The 24,189-nt window shown below is 35.2% G+C and overlaps 1 protein-coding gene across 4 annotated transcripts in view; it reads right to left on the bottom strand.

The window, feature by feature from the left end:
- The window catches only part of ZNF385D (zinc finger protein 385D), a 417,123-nt gene that overhangs the window by 9,889 nt on the left and 383,045 nt on the right, over nt 1-24,189 (bottom strand). For all 4 annotated transcript variants that reach the window (XM_051808381.1, XM_051808383.1, XM_051808385.1 and 1 more), the window contains 2 exons: nt 2,428-2,661; nt 338-516 (listed from right to left, as the gene is read on the bottom strand). In XM_051808381.1, coding sequence (XP_051664341.1) covers nt 338-516; nt 2,428-2,661 — 413 coding nt within the window. The remainder of the gene's footprint in view (nt 1-337; nt 517-2,427; nt 2,662-24,189) is intronic.

Below are 24,189 nucleotides of genomic sequence, written 5' to 3'. Positions count from 1 at the left end.
ACCCATCTTCACATCTTTGTCAAGGCAAATATCATGCAGTACACTAAATGGCAGGGTTTATTAGCTCATGACAATTCTAGTACTCTAAAGACATTTGTAATATGTTGTAGCTCTCTAAGAAATATGTATAATTGAGAGCTTTTGAGAAAACATATTCCATGCAAGGTGAAACCATATCTGAAACAAAACATACAGCATGACAGCCAAGTACAAAGGACAAAATCTGTAAGCTCCATTCGGACACAAACTGTTATATTGGCACGTGCTGACTGTGTTGGTACTTTACCACCATGAAAACAAAAAACAGCCAAGGATTCTCAATCTGCAAGCTGAGTACCTGTTTCAGTTGTGTCTCAGAGTTTACGTGCACATCACATATTTCACAGTGAAATGTTTTGTTCTGAAGGCCTGTGTTTCCTTTATTCACAGGTCCTTTGCCTTTTACGCCTGCCCGGGGAAAGGCTTTTATGGTTCCACTTCCATTCCGAGCTTCCAGCATAGTTTTGTGCTTAGTCCCTGGAGACATTAGAAATGGGAAACAGAAACAACTTTGGCAATTGGGTTGCATTCATTGTTTTATTTCCTTTTTAAAATAAAATCATATGAACCTCCTCTTGGTGCCACATTCTATCCTTGGAATATGGCTGTGTTGGTCTGTATCAGATTCATACTAATGTAACAGTATTTCACATCTGATACTTACTAAATTACATACCTATAGGTAATGCACTAGAACAAAGCAGCCACACCAGAAAGTAGTAGCACAATCAAGTATCCTGATGTGAAGTTAAATGGGTGTGACTTTTCTCGTTAACTCCTGCTGCTAATAAGACCTGAATTGTAGTTGCAAAAGAAGAGTAATTTATCTATTAAAGGTGTAGTTGGCTTTGATTTGTAGTTCTCCTGAACAGATTGATAAACAGTATGTCTTAGATAGTTTACAATTAAATCTGTAATCAACTAATTAGTCTCCAAACCAGAAAGGGGCAGAAGCTTCTGGCAGCAACCTATGGATCCTTAATGGCCTGGACAGAAACCAAAACATGTGAGAAGCATGCATGTGAAAAAAATGCACTTGCTTTTTTATTTTTCTGTTTTTTTTTTTTTTTTTTTAATAAAGGTTGGATAGAAAACAACAGTGTTCAGTTGCTGTACCTTTATTCAGACTGAACAATTGCTTACACTATTTACTTCCACACAGGTAGTCTGTGATGATAATGGACTACTACTGTGTACAGAACTGCCGTTCCACTGATAATTGCTATATGCATCCACACAGACACTTTTACTAGCATGTATGTGTGTGAGCACAATCACAATTTATAGCATAGGCAGCTAAAACTTGGAGGGTTGTGTTTAAACATTCAGAATAATGTTTTGGCTCACAGCCTGATCAGAATAATGTTTATAGTCTGACCCTCATATGAAATTAAATAGTTTAAAAGGGTGCAGATTTATGAAGTTGAACTTTCACCATTTGAAGATCTGGCATACAGCAAACAGCATTCAAAACTGATTAGGCTTTGATTCTCATGAATACCAACAAATTATAATTTCCTTTTTAATTTAAGTGAATTCCGTAGACACACCAATTTTTTTTCCTTTTTTTTCATTGCATCACAAAACCATTGATCATTTTGCTCTAGGTATACCCTCACTGTTATGTCTGTTATGTCTGTTATGTCTGTTTCTTAAGTCTATTTACCCTTGATGCCACCATATTGAATCCCTAGATCTTTTAGCACTGCTCACTACGCAGTCAATCAATAAGGTGCTAAAAATAGTGATTGTGAATGATGGCTCTCTTCTACTGGAACTTATTAATGCTACTAGCTCTAATAATAAGAAGAGGTTTAAAAATTAAGAAAGATGGAGGTAGGCAATTACCCTTTCAACTCTCATGCAAAAGCTGCTATCAGTTGATGAAAACAAAGGGAAATATACATAATTTTAACAAGTTATTTATTAGCAGACAATATGGAGCTAAGAACTCTAACTCCTATCATTGAACTCTGACTGACTGGCGCTCCCTCTTTGAGCCTTAATTTGTTAGATTTCAGACAAAGCTAATGGCATTCATACTCAGTTTGCTAGCTGGCATAAGCTAAACTATGCAAACTCTGAACACCAAAGGTAATGAAGCAGAGCTGTCATTTAGCTCTATAAGGTTTCGAAGCTGCAAAAGCTAAAACGTAAGAAAATATGCAACTTGCATGCAATAAAATTCCTTTCTTCTCCCTTTATGAAAGCCTCTTTGCCTGTCATTTTTATCCTTTAATAGTTAATGAATTCCATGTAATTGCCAGTTTTCTGCCACCTCTTTGTCCCCTGCTGCAAGAGATCTAATCTATTCAGGGGAAGATAATTGCAGCGCTCTTGAGACAGAAAGAAAAAAAAAGGAAGAAAGCAAGCACTGCTCCATCTCACCACTGTTGTGCGCCTCCAGCTGTGAGGCAGAGTTGACAGCGACTTTGCATAGTGAACAGTACAGCAGTCTTTTTGCTTTTTCTTCCTCAGTTTCAATGGAAGGGCAAGCGGTGCTGCTAGTGGCTGTCGTGGGGATTTTCTCCACTTTAGAGGTGATCTCAGTTGTCATAACACTGCTCTTCCGGATTTCCACGGTTGTCGTTGTTGATATTGCTGGTGTCCCTGTGGTAGCGTCTGTGGGCAAAGAGAGAAGATGGAAGGAAACAAAACAAAACAAAACAAAAAATCCTGTGACCTTTGATGCTTGGTTGTTTGCATCCCAATGCTGCAATCACAGAGAGGTAGATTGTGCCGGTGATGGTTCCACTAACGGTAATGACCTAATCTGGCCTTATTCTGTGTATTTTGTGTGGTTACAAAACACAGTACTCCCATGTATTGAAATGCCACGTGTTGTCTCCTGCATTCTGCTAACACAAAATTCATAAACTGAAAAGAAACATCTTTAAGATTGTACTGAAGAATTGAAGAATAATCCGCTAAAAGAGGTTGTGTAAATGACCGGTACAATAGGCAGCCAAAATTCATACGCAGCACTTCAGATGCATAAACTGCCATGGTACCACATAATACTTATACTGATTGAGTAGCCAAGCTGAAGTTTTAACATCTCATACTAATAAAAATAAAATGAAAATAATTGTCTTCCTTTATATCTCGTAAAAAAAGAAAATTAGTTAAATTGATACTTCACTCGATTGTACCCAAAACTAACATTAAAAGGATGAAGGCAATTATTAATACACAGTATATATTATTATCCTTTAATTGCATAACAATGACACATACAGTAATTAAATATACAACATGCTGTATCTGAGACTTAAACAGTAATAAGATTTTCATTGTGCATATCAGTGGTTTTTTTGGAAAAACTATAAGCGTGGTATATATACTTAAATCTGTTTGGAAGCCTAGTTCTTTCACCTCAGAACTTGTTCTTTTTCTATAGTTCTCGAATTGAAGAGAGAGAAAATACACAATGGTACTGTATTTTGAATAATATATACATGATATTTGGATACAGCAGTATCATGTGGTAGTTAAGTATTTAGAAAGGTAGAGGACAGTAAGATCCAGTGCTGAGGCAGTGAAGATGATGGCAGGTATGGCACATGAAGGAGAGAAAGGACAGGAACTCTTCTGCCCTTGCACCATTGTATTTTATCATATTAAGCCTACTGAGTAATAGTTTTCCTTTCCTCACAAGAAACCTTAGTTACTTTATTGAGGTATGTCTCAATTTGGGGACTTTCCAGCTCATTTTAGTTTCATACATCCATTGGTGTTACTGATGCTTTATTTATCACTACCTATTAGAATAGACAAAATAACAATTCTTTTATTTATTGATCTAAGTATGTGCTCTGACGCAGAAGGGACACAACTAACTGATGCCATAGAGGTGTCTTGCAGATTAATACTGTTCAACAACTTTGTTAATGAGGAACATGCCTAATAACTTAGCAGACAATATCAAACTGGAAGCAAGTAAACAAACACTGAGACACGATTCAAAACAATTTTAATGCATTGAAGAAACAGTCTAGAAAATTAGATGGCTTTCAGTAAAGACAATTGCAGGAATCCACACTCAGTAGGATTAATCTGATCTATTAAAGGAAGATGATGACAACAGCCCTAGTAGTGCTTTTTGGGGAGTTTTTATTGTGTATTTCATCCTGATTATTTTCTTGTTTTTCAGAAAAATCTTTCAGTAGAAGACAAGATGAACACAGATCTCGTATATCATTATGTTATGACCACCACTGGTCCCCACCATATTGAAAGTGCAAAGCAAAAGGTTTATGAGATATTTTTTTCATCCTCTAATCAGCTCTAGAGGCACTGTGTACAGCCTGGGGACAGCAATGTCAAAAAAAAATAACAATTACTTGCTTTGTTGTTAATCCAGCAGCAATACAAATGCAAAACAACAAGAGAGGAAATGTGAGAGAGGAAGCCAAAACAAACCAGAGGTTTAGAAAATATGGACTGTGAATATGGAACATGAAGACCAAATGCTGACAATATTTTTCATACCTCTAGAAGGTAGCTAAAAAGTAGAAAATATACCCTTCTCCCTGATCCCTCCTAGTAGAAGAAGACCTACTGGATTACATCAAGAGAGACTGAGATTAAACATCAGGAAATTCTTTCTAATATTAAAGTTTATGAAACCTGGGAATAACCCACCTACACAGATCCAGAAATATTTCCTACTGGAGGACTTGAAGTTGACTGAACAGATATCTACAGAAATTTGATCCCCTTTCAGTCAGTGGGAATAAGGCCACTGACTGAAGCTATAATAATTTCTATACATTGTGTATTTTATAATGTTTCTACATATTCTCCCAGAGGGTCTTTAAAAATTATTGTTCATAAACCAAAGAAAGCAGAGTTTGTCTTATTCTATGTACTGCCAGACATTAAAGCATATAACAAAGCATGTAAGGTCAAATCAGTTTGCCTTTTTTTCCTGAAAGTGAGCCTGAAGTTGGTTGTATCCCGAACGTATTGAAGATGTTAAATGCTGATGCAGAAGGAATGACGTTACCTTGTTGAATATTCTCTTCTATTTTATAATTTTAAAAGACCAACAATAATTTTAAAAAAAATATTTTGAAATATTAAGCCTGTTTTTGGAAAACTGATGAGAAAACAAAGCTTTTGAAGTTCTGTTCACAAAATATTAGAATTAACTAGTCACTTCTTCCCCATCCCAGAGAATCCATTAAATGTTTGCTGTCTTTCAGTTGAAAATTGCTGGAGTAAAATTATTTTCCTCAAAAGCCCAATCCCAGCAGCACAGGGCACTCTTTTTAAAACATCAGTTTCTCCATCCTAGTACTAGTTTACAGTAGTAGGTTTGGCCAATGTACTGTCTTGGCGAAATGGAAGGCAAAGGGCAGATGACACCAGGGAGAGGGAAAGAAAAGAAAAAGAAGACATTAACATTCTCTCAGAATTGATGGCAAAGTTGGTGCTCTTTCAGGAAATTATATATGTACCTCAATCACGATTACCAGCTTTGCAGTGCAAGGGTCACTATTTAGCCCTAAGCAAAATATAGATCATAATTTCTTTACTTTCCATGAGAAAACCTGAGGAAATGAAGAAAAAAGAAACAAAAAGAAGTTTAAATAACAGCAGATTTTATTCTGCTTCAAGTATCTAAAATTCTATATCTGTGTTGAGCTAACATTTCACTATGTAATTATTTTAAAGTGAAAAGAAAATACAATCAATTATGCTAGTTATTTGGGGTATTTTTAGATTATTTTGAGATGCATGAGTGGAAGCAACATAACACATAAAAATTAAACTAAAAATTATAAATATCATTTGCATATTCTTCATCTAAAAAAGATAATCAAATCTCAGGGCATATATTCTCCACTCTCAAAATGTGCCTTATGTTAATACATTTTATATTTCACTAATACAAATACATTAATGACATCGAAACATAAATAGAAAGCCATTCCAGTTCACCATGTAAAAGCCATGACACATTTAAAGAGGCAAAGCTGCTCCTCTACATATAAAGCTTAGAATTTTCAGCAGGAATTAAGGATAAAATATTCTAAAAACTGTCAAGTAAGCTTACAAAGAGGGATTTCAAATCCATTTTTCACCAGAACTTCTAACCTAATCAGCATGTGTCCCTTTGAATATATTACAGTGTTGCTGCTGTCCACAGTTCAGTGCCCTAAATACAGGGTACAGCATTAAAGGTATAAGGGATTAAAAAACCAAACAAACTAAACACCAAAAAGGAGTAGGAAAGCATTTGAATTGATGTCTTGTAGACTGAATCAGCATTTCTTAACCTTATATTATGACAGTGCTTTAAGAACTATTTCAATAATAAATGATCTAAAATTGAGCTGGAAATCCAGTCACAGTCAAATGGAAGATTTGTTTCTGGTGACGCAGGCTTGCAGCACTGTGCTATTTTCATACCAGTGGCCTGCAGCAAATATTCATTATTGCAACTGTCACTGCTTGGCTTTAGTACAGAAGTGGATTGCTAATATTGTATGGAACTGAACTCCAGAAGCAAAAAAAGGGAACACTTCAGGTCTCACAATAATCCATTTGTGTTTCTGGTCTTAATATAGCAACAAAATAAAAATTAAAAATACAAAAATATTACATTAAAATCTCAGCTTGGTCAGTGGTAATACGATAGATTTATTTTAACAAGAGGACAAAGCCAGATGAAAAATATTCTGTGAGAACTGACTCCTTTGAGTGCTACAGATACCATAGTTCAAGTGGAAAACTGCATGTGTGATTAATGTTCTTCTAAGTAAGCAGCATTAGTTTTATATCCCAGCTACAAGACTCATGAATTTTCTTTAGTCTGAGAAACAGAAAATTACAACTCATGTTTTTCTTCTAAGTATGTGAAAGTCTCACACATCAGTTCCTGCTACTTAGCATAGGAATTTCTTATCCTGAGACTGTAAATAGATCCACAGAGAGAAATGCGCTCTGACTTCAAACAAATCACTAATATTTATGAGTGTGTTTTTTCTTCTGCAATCTCAAGTGGCATGCATTTAAAAATATCTGATTTAGCACATACCTATGTATTCTGGTCTCATTTACACCAAACTTTGCCTTTTACATAAAATGATTGATCATTTGGCCCATAATACTGTCCAGGAAAAAAAAAATCAAAAAATGAACAGCCAAACAAAACCAAACAACCTCCCCCCTGCAGAAACTAGAAAACACATTCTTTCTCATGACAAATAGAACATGATTTGAAATATTTCTGTATATAAGATCACTTAGTATTGCAAAAACATTATCAGCTGGTTAGCTTATAACGAACCTGTGTCAAGTAACAGAATGCTCACATACACATGCTTGATACTGGCATGTTCAAAAGAGACTTGGCATATTTTCCTGCCTACTTAAAGCCGGGGTCCTCAATTTCCTTGAGCTGCTTTGAAAATTCCATTTTCCATGCCTTCTGTGGTAATTACATTTGAAAATAAGACTTAATTTCTTTAGAATCTATAAATGTAACAGTGGAGTATACCAAAACCAAAGTACCATCCCCAAAATAACTGCAGCTGACATTGTTTTTTTATGTGCTTGGCTGACTTTCTGTATTCATATGCTGAAACATAAGCATGTGTGCTAGCACATTGGCTGGCTCTGGCACTCAAACAAAACACTTTGAGGAAGTTTGACTCAACGTATCAACTTCTCCTCCTTTATAAGTGCAGAATACAAACTTACATATTTTGTGGTTGGTGAATCTTTGGCCCGTTACAATGTATTGTACAGAAAATTCTTATGGTATCGTATTATGAAAAATCCAGTCATTAAACTTAGTTTTATATTCAAAACCCTGATTCAATCTAATTTTTATAGATATAGCTTTCCCACACTGGATATCTTTTACTTGAAGAGTCAGGAGTATATTTTTAGAACTTAGAAGAACCCATGTAAATTTTTCCTAAGAAAAAAACGATTTCAGCAACATTATTTAGAAACTTAAGGACCATACATCACAAGGTTTTTTGGTATAAAATATCAAAATATCTGATTGACAGTCATGTAATTCATTACTTTATGATAAGATGTCCTTCAATGAAATGATATGAAATATTGGAAATTATGGTAACTACCTGATCTTCTACAGGATGGGTAGTAATTGTTATGCCAAAATGGAAGAGCCAAGAGCTCTGAAGTAATAAACAAAGTCGTGTATGACCAAACAGGTATTTGAAAATTTTTGATGATCTGCCTTTTTTGAACTTGTTCTTTAAACCTGTTTTTTAAACAGCTATTCCTCTTTTTGTCTCACTTTCCCTGTCAGTGTCTTGGCTTGTCAGTCACTTTCTTTCTCAAGTTCCTTGTTAATTTGCTTTGTCTTGGTGTCCATCATAATGGCTTTTAATATCCACAAAGTGAATGGCTGAACATATGTAAGGTATTTCCCAAGCCTCTTCACAAAGGTACCAAACAAGCATTGCTGAAAAACTGAAGAACTGCAAACTTTTCCAGGACCAGCACAAAAAGAAAATACCAAGAATGTTCTTGGATTGTAACTGGAGAGGCAGTATTTTGACCAGTTCCTGTTTTTAAACACTTTAATAAATCACACTATACAGAGTATTCATCATTCAGAAACAAAAGATGAAGCAACAACTGGCTCCACAAGTGGCTTCATTTTACTGCCATCTCTACTCCATGCTTCCTACCAACGTGCCTTGGAGGTGATCTGATGGGAGGAAGACAGAAAACAGGAAGTTTGGTGACAAAAGGTGTCCACAAATTGAGCAACAGTGAAAAGAAAGTAGCAAATGTCACATGTTTGCTCTGTGGGTTTTTTCCTCCAGTTAAACTCAATTCTGTCAAGTCCTCATATGACCTCCTTCATTAATTAGCGGTACACAATTTTCTAATGAAATTAGATCTAATTTTTACTAGCAGTTCCCTTGGTTTAAAGCACAGTTCATTAATCCTGAACAGGATGAGCCACAGAGGGATGACTGCATTCCTGTTGAGGTTAATTGAACGGAGCTGGCAGTAATAGCAACAGCTGGGGGTAAAAGGCCTATGGAAAGGAAAGGGGGAAGGAGGGGAAATGTCACACAGTCTCTGAGTTTTGGGTTCTCAGGCAAATGTAGCTAAGAAAAACATGACTAAAAGGTAAGGAGATGGTGAGGAGAAACCATTTATTTTTCAAGTTAAGTGACTCTTGCTGATGACTGGGTTTGGACACTGGGCTGTCCTTTCCATTGTATAGGTTTTTCCTCACACAGGCAGAAGGAAAATGCCTTTCACCAGCTACAGGTGAAAGGGTCCCCACACAAGGAGCTGCTGACTGAAACTACTATTGCCACTTAATTAATGGGAAGTGTGTAGTGAAAATTTGATTTGAAACCAGGACAAAGCATTTTTTAAAGGGTGGAGCTCACAGTCAAGTGCAAAGAGCATTTTTGCAGATTATGGTCCCTGTGAAATAACACACTTCCTATTTTTACTCTAATTTGAAGGTTATACATAAGACACAGTGTTAGACTTAATTTCGATAGTTGCATTTTTATTTTGGAGGCGGCTTTTAAGATAAGGAATAAAGCATGCATGCGGTGGTTTGATCACATATATAGAAGGAAAGCTGTATTATCCTATACATAGGTCTCACATGCTTGACAATGTCAAAGGAGACACTGGCAAACTGCCACCAGTTTTACATCTGCATATGCTTCAGTATGCATTTCCCAACTTTTAAGTAAAAGCAAACATCATCAAAAATATATCTGTAGCTCATCTTAGTGCATGAGCAGAAATTGAGCATCAGATGAGTTTATGACCAGTAAGAACAAAGGAATTGAAAAAAACTGAAAAAGCCAAAAGCCCAATTTGGCAAAGGTTTTGTAAGATATCCTACAGGAAAATGAATTTGCCTCAAATGCAAAATGGAGGCCAACATGTGCATAGCAGACCCCATCTGTATTATTAAACTTTCTGTTCCTCCAAAGCAGGTCAGCTGCATATGAACTGCCTGTTGCTCCTTAGGTGGTATTGAACTCCAGGCTGCCCAGGGATATCTGGGAAATTCAGCTTTGTCCAGAAGTCATCCAGAGACAGCTACAGCAGTGGAAATTGCTGATTGCATTCTTGCGTCCAGGAATATTCTTGGCACTGTGTGAATCACTAGCATAGACAGTGGTCCAAAATACTGTTTAAAAATAAGGCCTGAATCACCACCAAGGTCTAGGTGGTACGAATTACACCTAGTCAGTACTGGAGGTAGTACTTCCCCAAGGTGAATTCAGGGAGCAACTTTTGTCTGTGTCACTAACAGCAATGGCTTCAAAGTATTAGTTCCCCACCTAAACACCCATTAGAGCTTTAACTCAAGCCATGTATGTGAGAGAACAAAGTGTTCTGTCCAAGATCGGTACAAAACTACAATTCAGTCTCCAACTGCTACTCCTGCTGCCCCACATACCTACTCCGCAGACATGGGGAAGGAAGCAGCAGCCAATCTGTTCTCTTTCACCTTGCACTGTGAGCTATAGGGATGGAAGCAAGCTTTTAAAGGGTCTTTCCTAAACTCCTCTTCTCTTTCACAGAGACATAGAGCAGACACAGTTCAGGCTATACACTGATGGAGACTGATAAGTATTTCTCACAAAATGAGCAGGCTGGCAAAGCCTATTAAAAACTTGATATCAAAACCAATTTACTGTGGAACCTCTCCCTAGAAATCTGCCACCAAAAACAAAGAAGCATTGAGAAGTATTAATCATTGGCAGAGGGTGAGAAAATACATTGCTTTCATTAATCAAATGGAACAAGGAAAGAATGAGTGAACTGCACTGCAGATTACATAGTATTGCTCTTCATTTTAAGCAGGCAGTTGATTTTTCTTTTGCATTTTAGGCAAGTTGAATGTCCTTTTTAAAAGCTTCATCTAAACATTAAGTTTCAAAACAGATTTATAGTCAGAGAATCTAGAAGTAAATTAAAATAACTGGAATCTAACTCAGAATTTCTGAGAAGTCTGTCTTCTACTGCCTCGTAAGTGTAATACCTCATGGTATTCTCCTGTCTTGAATCCAGGAATAATTAAAGCTATTCCCTTTACAGCAGCTTACTTCCTTTACTGGAGAGCATTGAACTAGTAAATCTGGTTTTGGCAATAAACTAATGTTGTGTCTAATACAGAAATTGTCACATGCTATACCAGCATCTGCTGTAACTGTATAACTTTTCTCAGTGGAGAGAAGGCAGGGAAAGCAGTCAGAAGATGTTCTTTTAGACATCTGTCTGGGAGTGCATCGTAAGTAGATGCTGTAGTGGATGTGTTCTGTGAACTGGTCAGCAATGACTTTCTTACAACCACCTGCTCTTCCGTAAGTAGTTGAGATACCAAATGTCTACATTTGGAGTAACAAATTTCACAAGGAATTTAAGAGAGAACAGAACAGGAGCTGGTAGTGTTATTATCCTTAACATTTGGAGTAAATAATTGTTTTCATTTTTTCTGGTGTCCCATTTAGATTTTTATTAGCTTTCTTCAGTCCAATACTTTTAAAAGGAATTTTTCCTTTGACTGATCATATACTTTTGGCAACGTTTCATAAATTGACAGGCACCAAGAATAGCACCCAAGCAAGTGCCAGGGAAAGCAAATCTTTGCAATTTCGAGAGTATCTGTGAAAGGATCTTTTATTACTCACAGCTCCAGTTACTATGACCATCTATTTAACTTGTTCTTACATCTCCAGCACGTTCCATAATCTAAAATAAATGATTCTACTATTGCCTGCATCCCCCCCCTACTTCTTCACCTCTCAAACCCACCACAGATTGCTTCAGGGCCTAGGACCTAAACAAAGGACTTATGAAACACACCGTGTCATCATTGCAGCTCAAGACAATGAATGATGTTTACAGAGAGTTTCACAGACAAAAGAGACCAACAATTTCCAAATAACTTGTTGTCAACATAGATCTTGGTCTGATTTACAGGTTTTGTTTTGCCTTTTCTTACTTTTTTAATAAAACGATTACTTTGTGAAATACTAACAATCTCTGTTGGCTATCGTGTCAATCTTTCCTCTGCCTTCAGGCAGACTGCTACCAACTGAACCATTAGCCTAATTACATTAGCTGGCAGAAGAAACATTTTTAGTAAACCACTGTGAGGCTGGATAAATGGTCCTGGAACTGGGCAAAGACCAACAGAAACTTGTCTACTTCAGCAATTTAATGAGTTCCTTCTCATCAAATTTTCTCTCTGTCAAAAGAGTCTGGAACATCTCTTTTTGTCTGTTCCAGTAGTTCTTCCTGGTTCAATCCACACATACCCAACAGAGAGTTATCAGTGCTTTGCTGTTTGGGATATTTACCTATCAATAATTTTGTCAGGCAAGCTCTCCACAGAAGCAAAATGTAAGAAGTGATGTTTTTCTAGCCCAAAGCTTTTCTCGTGAATTATGTAAAGTCTTTTGCACACAAGAGAACAGTGAAAAAAAAAGTATTTCATAGTGACACCATTCATAGATATCACTCCTAGTTTAAAAACTTACAGAATCAAATATATTATTTGATTTAAGCAATTACAAACAAAGCAATGATGGGTTTGCATTTTAGGACACAAAGCTAGCAGAATAGACCTTAATAAGGAAATTAATAAGTCCTTAATAAGGACTGCCCTTAGTTTGCAGTGACAGTAGAAGAGAGTATCTGCATATCAATAAAAATTAGCATCGAAGTGGCAGCACTAGACTAGCTGTAGTAAACATTTGCAGGATCTAAATGAGGTACTTAATACTTGCTACGCTTTGGTTTTTTCTTATAAATCCTCTTGTAAGGCTAATATTAAAGGCCTATGTTATCTGGAAAACTAAAAGTGACATACATTAATACTCCTAGTGACATAGTTAATTTGTTGGATGGCTTGTCCAGTACTTGCAAAGACAAAAGTAGTCATGTTGAGTGAAGGTAACTACGTTGTACATGGTGTGATTCTTAGGCAATTAGTCATAGAGCTGCAATCTGTTCAGAAGAAATGTCATGGAGGAACATTTGAAGAAAACATTCCTATGCAATAGAAGTAGGGCTGATAATAATGGCAAATAATGTTCTGTAATGGCCACTCTTTTCACATATTTTTTTCAGTAAGTCAGGGTATTATTGAGCATAATTATGGTTTTTTATTAATTTCTATGATAAACTCAAATCATCATTCCCTACAAATACCACATTTTCTTTTGCATGCAGTTCTTTCCCCAACAGTAGCAACAAAGGCGGTTTCATATTCCCTCCTAAATGTGGCTTGGAATAATACTACACAGCTTACAAGATCATAGCCCTGCTCTATCTGTTAAATTTTTTCCTTTCTTATACGTGACAGTTATTCAGACATCACTAGATCTGACATCATTCAGACCCAGCATTAGCTCTTAGAAAAGAGAATGAGAGAAAATAAAAATTCTCTTTAGAAGTGTAATATACTATTGTGCTGGTTCCTTATTTTTCATTCTGTCATATCTCTCTCCCATGTACTCTACAACAGAGAAAAATGTATGAATGAGTCCATGAAAACAAGAATACAAACCCAGATATTTGAAAACTGCCCTCCTTTGTAGCTATTTTATGAATAACTGAATGTATTTTTCATATTCATGTTTACACAGTGTCTAGGTGAATAGGCACAATTTGGTTGCCTCAGCAGCCTTTAGGCATATATGATTTGTTAATGAGCATGTAAGTTTGAAGTATCACACAACTGCAACAATCAGATCACTCCACAGTCACACTGTCACAGTTTAGCATCATGACTTTTCTTCAAAATCCACTTTTTCTTCATAAAAAATAGTATTTTTAGAATTTCTATAATGCCATCAGGGAAAAATAGTAGCAATTGGATAATACAATTAAAAACAATAATTCAGAATAATCCTGTGTAAGGTCCGGAGGATTGCTGGAGAACTGTTTTTTGTTTTGTTTCATTTGTTTTTGTTTGTTTGTTTTCAGGTTTTTTAGATGTAGAGTTTATTTTACCCTCTCTTGCTTACTTCTGCTTGATATGTAGAATATAATAAAAAAATTGCAATGAAGTTTTTCAAATTTTTCAGAGAAAACCAGCTGCACTTCAAAATAAACCTTCCGTCAGTTTTCCCTGAAAGCTCCTACACACCGTGTTTCCCAAGTCTTTTTACCATATAGCACACAGATATCTGATATCTTGCATGTCCAGGTAATAGTGAAAGATTTTAATGGCTGCACATTGTTCACACACATATAGAACAGAAGACACTTTCATCTTTCACTTCCATGGCAGGAAATCCCTCTGGATAAACACTTGAATATTCACTACTCCTAAATTGAATTGCGCTGACAAAATAGCTGAAGATCAGGGTAGACGTGACAACTCATTCAATGTAGAAAATGTGCTTTTTATCATCAGCAAAATTCTGCAGGAATAGAGTCCATAAGTCAGTCATAAACATCACAACTCAGAGGTGACAAGCAGTGCTCTAAAGCCATGTTTTTATGAACTTGTTCATATAACTTTCAGACATTTTTTATGAGAAATTAAGGTGAAGTTCCAGCAGATAAGCAGTGACTCAATTCATATCAAAACAAAACCCTTTAGTCCTTCTATCCTTAGTTTACACTTGTTAGTAAACTATGGTAGAGATTATATTTCAACATATCAAATGCTACAGCATGCAGTTGAAGATGCAGCTTTGAGATGTTAAGAAAACCCTAAGAAATACAGTATGAAGAATAGACTTTCCAATTTTACATGGTGAGTCTAAAATTTCATTTAGATAGAGCTCCTACTAGCTATGAAAGCAAAGTATAAAGTCCTTTTTAATCTAAACAGAACTCAAAGATATAACTGCCTTTTAAGCCCTTCACCTTATAGGGGTGTTATTTTAAATATTGTTTTGAGTTGCTAACCTTCCATTGCATTTGCAAAGACAGCTTGAAACTAAGTAAAGGTAAAAAGTCAAAATGGAATTCTCACAGTAAACAACTAGCATGGCTACCTATTTACTTATCATTCTTTTTAACTATAATTCTAATTTATTTTTTTTCTTAAGGGAAAAAAATTCTAGATGTTGGGTCTTTTCCCCCAAAATTTGTTGTATATTTTTTGATGTCCTTTTATGTCTTGTCTGTCTACTTTTCTACTAATGAGAAAAGCCAATAAAAATCCTCATATAATAAGCAAGCAACCAACCACTTAAAATTCACTTACTATCTATTTTAATATGTAATCTTCTTTGTCTTCATCAGGCTGTAACCTCTTATACTTAATTGACAGCGGGACTTAGTGACGCCAGAAAAGATGATCTGGACTGAAATGCTTTCTAGACTTTACACTTTCAAAATCTAAATACATAGACCACAATAACTGACATCCCAGCCCCATATTAGGTAAGATTGTCACTTTACATAGAATTTCTTCTAACAAGTTGCCCTAGGTGGAATCTCAGAAAAGTCAGCCAGCTTTAGGAAAATTTTGAATACTGATTTCAACCTTCCAATTACTTCTTTTAAATAGTACACATCACAGTTTACATTTCTAGCTTCGTTGTAAACTTGTGAATAGAATTTTTCCCTCTGAGGAAACAGCCAGAGCTTTAAATCATTAAGTGCATGAACTTGAGTGCTAGCAAGCAGGTTTTTCTAACACTTTAATCACAACTTAAGTCTGCAGAGAGATCATTGATCAGTTGACTAAGTTTTTCACTAGTTCTACAAAAATAAATATGATTGGACTGGAAAGCATCCATGCTTGGTAACGTATTTCTTTTTGTGACTTCAGGCTGTAACAGCTGTTTCAAATGTCAGCAGATAGGACAGAATTAAAAGGGATAGACAATTTGGACAAGGGAATTGCAGATATAACCTATCTGTGCCAAATGCCAAGAAATCTGCAGATGGATAGCTGTTTATCAATTTTTTCATCTGAATTTATTAATACTTTTAATCAGTCCAAACATGCAACTGCCACAGCACCAAATGAGTCTAGTAAAGCTCTCCTCTGCTCTACAGGGATACTGAAAAAATGTCGTATAACAATTGAAATCTCAGAAAGAGCAAGTTTCAACAAACATTCGGATAATCAGTGTTTTTAAAAATATCTCTGAAATTAATCCTGCTAGTCTATATAGAGTACATGCATCTAGAATATTTCTCTCAGATACATAGTTTATAAATAAAAATACTAGGCTACTCATTCCATTGCATAGGTGAAAGTCTCTTGTGAATTGATTACATCATATCTCTGACTGCCAAGTTATCCTCTGAATGCATGTCATGACCTAAACCATTCCTTAATTCGTAACAGTAATCACTAAAAGTAGACAAGTATTTCTTATGATCTCACTTTTGCTAATGAAGTATGATAGGTTACTGCAGTGATTCTGCTAAGTTTGTCTCTGGTAATACTGGTCTAAGACATGACATAATCAGCTTCTCTCCAAAGCAATCACTAGGAGTGATTGCACTCCCCAGTCACTAGAAGCTGCATTTGCAATACCAGAGTCCTGGTCACTCTACTTGTTTTTTCAAATGCAGGTTAAGACCACAAAAGAGAATTTTTCAATAAGTAGCACCAAAAATAGAAGAAGATAAATTGTTCTTGCAACATCATATCTACGAAAAAGTCTCAAAATGGGATTTTGCAATAGATTCCTTCCATAAAAATAGTGTGTTTTTTATCTTTTGATATATTCTTGTATGCCAGATTATAATTACTGGAACTAACCAGTTGAATTTAATGGAGGATGGCAATATCCTTAGGCCTAAATTGTGACCAAACTTTTCTTAAATATAATTTCTCATACCTGTTAGCAAAGTCCATGCAGTTCTTTACATGTGTTTTTTTCCAAAACAAATACTTCAACGATGTTTTTTTTCTAAAAAAAGAAAATAAATAATGCCAGCATCCATACAGTAAAAAAAACAATCTGCATGCATGATGGAGGGGAACAAATGGTAAATATTTTTTTTCTCTTTTAAGCTTCCAAGAGGTAATGTTTGCACTAGGTACAGTAAATCAAATGAGTTTGGAAATTATGAAAAATGCCTCAGGAATGTTATTATTAACTGGAAACATATCTAGCTCAAAAGTTTATCTACTCAACCTTTAAAAAAATTCCATTAATCTTGTCTATATATACATTGCTTTTTTTCCCTTTGAACTTTAAGGTCTTTAATGCTTTTTCCTTTTGAATTCTCTTCTTTTTCCCCAGTCTAACAGCTCAGTAATTCACAGGCTGCTGCTTTATGACCAGTCTTGCACTGCACTGGCTTGTATCACCAGTATCAGCAGCTGCTGTTAAATCACCTGTCAAATTTGCAAAATTCTCACTCAATTTACCCTGAATTCCAGAATTGCTCTTTTTTGTCCATGTTTCTGTTCATGTTGTTTACATAAGGGTTCTGCTAGCACCAGTGTCTGACTAGCTTGAGTTTCATGCACAGATGATCCTTTGATACCAACTGCCTCTCCAGTAGTAAAAAGAAAACAGAACAAAATTCAAATGTAGGTGGATGTTTTATGTACTGTGTTGTATGAACCATAGCTTCATATATGAAGTAGACAGATTTGAATCTGGAATATTGTATTGGAAAGCCAACAGTTTAACCTATTCAGCAGATATCTTACAAATTCATTAATTACTGTGCAATATACTTGTCTGTTTTGGAAATAATTTTATCACTTTGCACATGTGGAACATAAATTGGCTTCCATAAGCAATATGCCAATTTCTGCAAAAAATCCTTCATTATGATAATAAATCTTGCAAATTTTGATTACAGAATTTCAAACCAAAATAATGGTTTGTAATGCAACATCTACTCCAGACCAAAATGTCTAGAGAGTCAATGAGACCTTTTGAAAACTATTTTCATCAGTTATGGCAGTTATACATGAGATCTCTTACATTTCTGGAACAGACCTGCACAATAATAGAGTTATAGGAGTACGGGGATACTTTGGGTCAGAGATTTTTTTACCACATATTAAGAAGAGTTGCATAATCATGCTTAAATCACATAACCGAGAATGTTCTTCTTGGGTGCCCTGGCACTAACAGGGACTGAAAACTGAAATCCCTTCATCATTTCCTCTGTTCATTCTTCCTCTCCCTTCAAACATGACTGGATTGAAATCCAGATCTGCCAGACCACATCAATTCTATGAAATTTAAGGTGAAAAGCCCCAGGTTTGGTTTGCAATTACTACTATGAGTTCTGAATATAAATCCCATAGAGATGTTCACGGAAAAATTGATTAGTTCTGATTTCACTTTAGTAAATCCCTATGACAAAGAGGTTCTTAGAATCAAGTCATTTGTTTTAAGAATACCCTCTCCAGCTGCACAATCAAGGATGCTGCATTATTTTATACACAGTTAAAAGTATACATGTGCATGCACACACACTACGATGTTTTAATATTACAAAAGAATTTATTGCCTCCCTAGTGCAGTTTGTTGCACAAGGAAGACAGCTTTTAATAACAGACAGTGATTTTCACCTCCTTTTTTAACATTTTGAATATGTACTGTATGTTGCTAAAACCTCTGTCATAAAATATGACAGCAAATAGTGTACAGCAGCTCCACTTGTGAATCTGTCTGTCAAGGTCACACCTGACTTCTTACTCTGTGAAATATTAAATTGTTTACCTGCATGAAGAAAATACCATTTATTGTTGTTTTGAATAACTATATTTTTGTCTGGCTTTACATTAATGGATCAGCTTGCCAGTTCAACTGTCTGTTTTACTTTGAGCACTCCTATCCACTCATATGACAGCAAGACTTAACCCTTCGTTATTTGAATACCGCTGACCTTTTAACCATGCCTAGGACAAAGTTTCAAATTGCCAAAATAGCAGTAGTAATAATACCCACAACATTTATTTCTGGATTTTTTAGACTGAAATATAGACTATGATATTGTAAACTGTTCTGACAAAACTAGCACACAGGTATAGTGCAGTTTGCAACATCAGCCCCTTTCTATACTGGGTGTTGAACAAATTTGTTTTTTCTTCCCAGTGCTCCAGAGGTGGTGCATCACTTCAGCTTTCAATGACAGAGGGTTATCATTGCTTATTTTAAGGCTCATACTCACTGGACTCTGAGTTTCTTGACAGAAATGTGTCAAACTTACTTCCTGTAAGGTTTTCTTTTTTTGTTTGTTTGTTGAGAGATGGTAGGCAACAGACAGGCTTCTCATGGATCACAGAATCACAGAATATTCTGAGTTCATAGGGACCCACAAGGATCATCGAGTTCAACTCCTAAGTGAATGGCCCACACAGGGATCCAATCCATGACCTTGGCATTATTAGCACCGTGCTCTAACCCACTGAGCTAATCTCAGTTGATGAAGCACAAAGTCTGCAACTGTACCTACTCTCAAATAGTATGAAGTCTGAATAAACACTTCAAAGGTTAGGAAAAAATAGCCTTTTTACTCAAAGACTTTCCTTGCATGTATACACGACACAATCAAAATTATGAAAATACTAATACTTTACATACATCTATGTCTGCAGCATCATAGTAAAAAAAAAGAAACCATTGTTCTAACAGGTTTAGACCTTAAGTCACACAACTTAGTTTATACTACCAAGCTTGTTTACAATTCTTTGTAGAACTTATGCTGCCACCTGAGAATATTAACAAAATGTGGAAGTAGGTGTGCTGTGAGTGCACAGAAGAAAAAATCTGGAAGGCTATTAAAGAGAAGAAGGCTTTATGGAGAGATTTTAAGAAGCAAAGATTATGAGGGTTATCTAGTACATGTGAAGAGACAGCTTTTTCAAGAATAAAAGTAAAATAAAAAAACAGACACCAAAAGGGCATGGAACAAGACAAAGAAATCTCCTAGAAAGCAATCTTAGGCACAGAAGCCTAGGGCTGCAAGCATTCAGTAGGCAGGAAAACAAAGACTAAAGAACAGTCTTCTATTTTTGATGGAAGCTTTTGATCACAGACTTAAAAAATACATACATTTGTATGACAGAAGATATTTGCATCACATGTTTATCTTCACTGTTCAGGGGAGGAATATCGCAGAGTGGCAGAGTCGAAAATGCTGCTGACTATTGTGTTCACCGACCAATGTAAAATGCAGGAACTCCATTTTAAGAAAACATTAACGTTGTCATTAATCTAAAAAAATAAAAACCCTCCCCCAAACGTTTCCTGTATGTTCCTGAGTTTCAAATACAAAAGTTGTCACATTTTCACTTCCTTTTTGAGTATTTCTCAAGGTACGGAGTATGTTCTTTGATGATTCTATACCAATACATACTTCATGCAGTGCCAAAATGATTTGTCTGACCAAGAAGATATCAATATTATTAACAACCTTCACCTGTGAATATACAGACATTTTTCTATAAAGATCTTTCATGGATAATATAAAGAAATTAGAAGCATTTGGTATGGAATATCAGGTACAACATGATAATTTCTTTCAAAAAGATCATGTTTCCTTAAAAACCCACCACACAGGAATATGCCACCATTTTGGAACATCTATTTATTTTTCTTTAAATTAAGATCTCAGTTGCTAATTTAAATTATTTTAAAAAAACAAAATAACAGTTGTTTCAAACAATAACTGAGCAAAACATTTTCCGAGAGGTAACAAATGCTGTAAAGGGAGTTTAGAATTAGTCCATCACAGTTTAAAATACTTCTGTCCTATGTCACTACCAAAAAGAAAAAAAAAGCCACAACTAGTTTAGTGGTCTATAAATATATTTCTCAAGTGTCTGAAGCTAGAATAAAAAACGGTCATTAATGGATCTTTAAAAAAACAGAAGTTTTTTTATTGTAGCAACTGTCTGAAACAATTTTACCTGAGATCACACTTCTTCATTACTGAATACATCAATTATTCCATCTAGGCAGAAAATCTGGTTTATTCACCAGCTTTTCTATCAAACACTGATTTTACTCTGTTTAGAAAAGGGAAAAACTTACTCCTTTGTTTCCTAAGAAGCAACCTAGTGGACTTGTTGACACAGATTTAAGTCATTGAAACAGAGAACTTTACTCCATGACTGGAAAAAAAAAGTTAAACATTTTGGAATGAGATCCAAAATATTTAAATAATCTCTTAATTGCAGAAAACTACAAAGATGAAATCATGCATATAATGACAGTTCATAGATATTTTAAGAAGTGAAAACTGCAGACAAATGTTATTAATTTAGTCATACAGATAGAATTTGGCAATCCAGAGAAATGGTCTATTCTTTTGTTTAAGCTATTCCATTTTGAAATTAGGTGAAAACCAAATCTACTTAAATACAAGCAGTAGAGAGAATTTGTCTAAGCAAGGGTTATCAAAATCCTGCAAGAGTATTTCAGTGAATGAAAAAGACATATGCCTGAGTAAGACTCATAGTATCATTCTGACAAGGATATTCAGGAGGTCTTTTAATTTAGCTAATAAATTATGTTTATCTTGGGAAAGGAAAGATTAAGAGTTATTGTAGAGTGATTAGAAACACCCAAAATAAAATTCCAATTAAAATTTACTGATATAGAGCTGTATATTGCACATGATCTTTCACAATTTTTTCTTGCCTCACAGGATGATTTTTTTCACACTCATGGGTAGATGTCACTAAACCTTTAAAAAGAAAGTAGAAAGAAAGACAAATGCATGAGAAGTTTTCAAAGAAGTCTTGTTTTTAATGTAAAGCTGGTTTTGGTTTCAGAGTTTGGTTTGTTCGTTTGTTTTTCTGTTTTCTCTGCTTTATTCTGTCAAAAGATTAGTCCCACACAACAAGCAGATTAATAATTTTGTTCAGTTTTTACATGGATGGCTAAAACATTTAATGGATTTATTTTTAAAATACAAGTAATACAGCACTAATCATATCCATTCCACACTCCAGACCCTTGGAAGCAAATATTTCAGTATCTTTTGGTTAGCATGTTGTCCAACTGAAATCTTTACCCCTTATGCATGCAGTTCCAGCTGCCCTTTCCACTTCCACTTTAATGGATAACAGATGTCAAGCTCTTCTCTATAGACTGCAACTCTTAAGATAGTGACCACACTTCTCCTATGGATCCAGTGAAGGGATTTCATGGATCATTCGAGAACACTACAAATAATGACTTGCACATGTCAGCTTGCTTTTTATTGAATATATTGTAAAGTCCTATGAACAGTAAGTCTTTTCAATCCAATACATTTACATAAATCATACTTTGAGGTTCATTATGGTCTTACAAACATCTGGACAAGAGAACATAAGCTAATCAGCATTAAAGAGATTTAGAGCATACTAACAATAAAGAGCATGCCTTATACATACTTGGAGAGCATGCTTTCATTGGAGACAGTGGGGGTTGAAAAGGCTAGCATCCCTTCTCTCATACCAGAAGGATTTACCAGTTACTTTCATCTCCTGGCAAAATGATTTTAATTTCAGAAGCAGATAACAACATTTCATTACAGTTTCAACCCACCTGCATTACTGATTGCCTGAAATGACCAAGCTAATGTTAAAACCCCGCTCTCATCCAGTCTCAGCATTATGCATGATGTTACTTACCCTAAGTTATTCACACATGAGTATTTACCACTCACAGAGAGATAAAGTCATTAGTTAACTCTGTGCACTTTTGGCAGAGAGACTGGTCAGATTTTACATTGAGCTGCAAGAACTGTCAAACTGTCAGGGGGTCTTAAAAATCAAATTGCTCAGTTTAAAATAAAAAATGCATTTAACTCCTACATATGTGTTACAATCTGGCTTGCAGAATGCAGGATTTTAATGGTGGATATAGGAATCAAAATGTTAATCTGGCGTACGTAACGTAGCCATGTTCTTAGCCTGGAAATATTTAACTGAACATTGTACTTTCCAGCAATTGTGAAGGCAGAACTGTTCAGAACTCGCTTTCTTCATAAGTTTGAACAATCATGGCCAAGGCAGCTGAAACTCAGAAGGTAAGACAGTTTACGTACACTTCTTATAATACAAGTGATATAAAACAATATAAACTCATGTAAAAATAAAGATTTCAATGAATCAAAATAATTTCTTATTAAAAATACATTTCTGAAAAATCTGGCAGTTGCCTAGGGAAGCCTGTGGAGTGAAGTATTTGTTTTTATTACTTGTCCATACTATACCTCTTCCTATAATAATACAAATAGTATTGCAGAACTGTTCCTGTCACTTTAAAACAAAGCACCATCTCTTCAGCGTAAAGAGACTATAATATCTTTCCTAGACTAAAACGAGACTGCCTCAATAAGCATATAAAATCCAAACTATATTTTAAACTTTCTGAGATAACCTGTGTTTCCTGAAAGTTTTACACATTTCTGATATTGATTATCTCATATTCCCAGAGGGAGGTGTATCAACAACTGGAGGATCAGCCCGGAATTTAGGTTCCATGATTTTTTCATGACATCATTAAATGTTTGGGGTCTGAGATGAAAAATACTAAAACAAATAGCTAAAAAGAAGATTAAAGAGTATACATTTTTAATGAAATTATTCAAATATTTATTTTATTTTGTTGCAAGGAAGGATCACACTGAGTATATTACAAGGACATAGTTAAATTAAAATTAAACCAACTTTGAAATAAAATAAAAATTTTTCTCTGCACACGCATATACGGATAATCAAATCCTGCATCAGCACTTTCAGAGTTCTGAAATAATAGAAGAAGCACATTGAATAGAATGTTTTACCTCATTTCTCCTAGATGATTTTATGGAAGACTTGGCATTAATTCCCATGAACTTTTCACTGTGCAGTCAGCTATCATTTTGTCAAAAATCACATCTATTATATTCTTTCTTTCCCCCATTTGAAAAACCTGCTCTAAGTTGAGATAGCCTTCAGATATCTCTGGAGAAGACATATTTTTATGCATTCTAATTTGCTGAACACACAGTCCACAGTTATGTTAGCAATCAATGCTATTTCCTACAAAATTAAAACAATGGAGATATATGCTGTTCCTTCATTTTACACATTGTTGAAGATTTACTTTGTGTGTGAAATTTGTCTCTCTCCAAACTGTGCAAATGAAAGATAATGTCAATATTGATAGAGTACAAAGAATAAGGGGGTAAAGTGGTCAGCACATAAACCTTTTCTTGACAAACTCTTCCCGAATGTCGTTT

The sequence above is a fragment of the Manacus candei genome, unplaced genomic scaffold, assembly GCF_025592945.1.
Source record: "Manacus candei isolate 608988 ecotype Guabito, Panama unplaced genomic scaffold, ASM2559294v1 h1tg000072l, whole genome shotgun sequence".
NCBI lineage: Eukaryota > Metazoa > Chordata > Aves > Passeriformes > Pipridae > Manacus > Manacus candei.
Note: the sequence above shows the minus strand (reverse complement) of the source record. Positions and strands in the feature narration are given on the sequence as shown.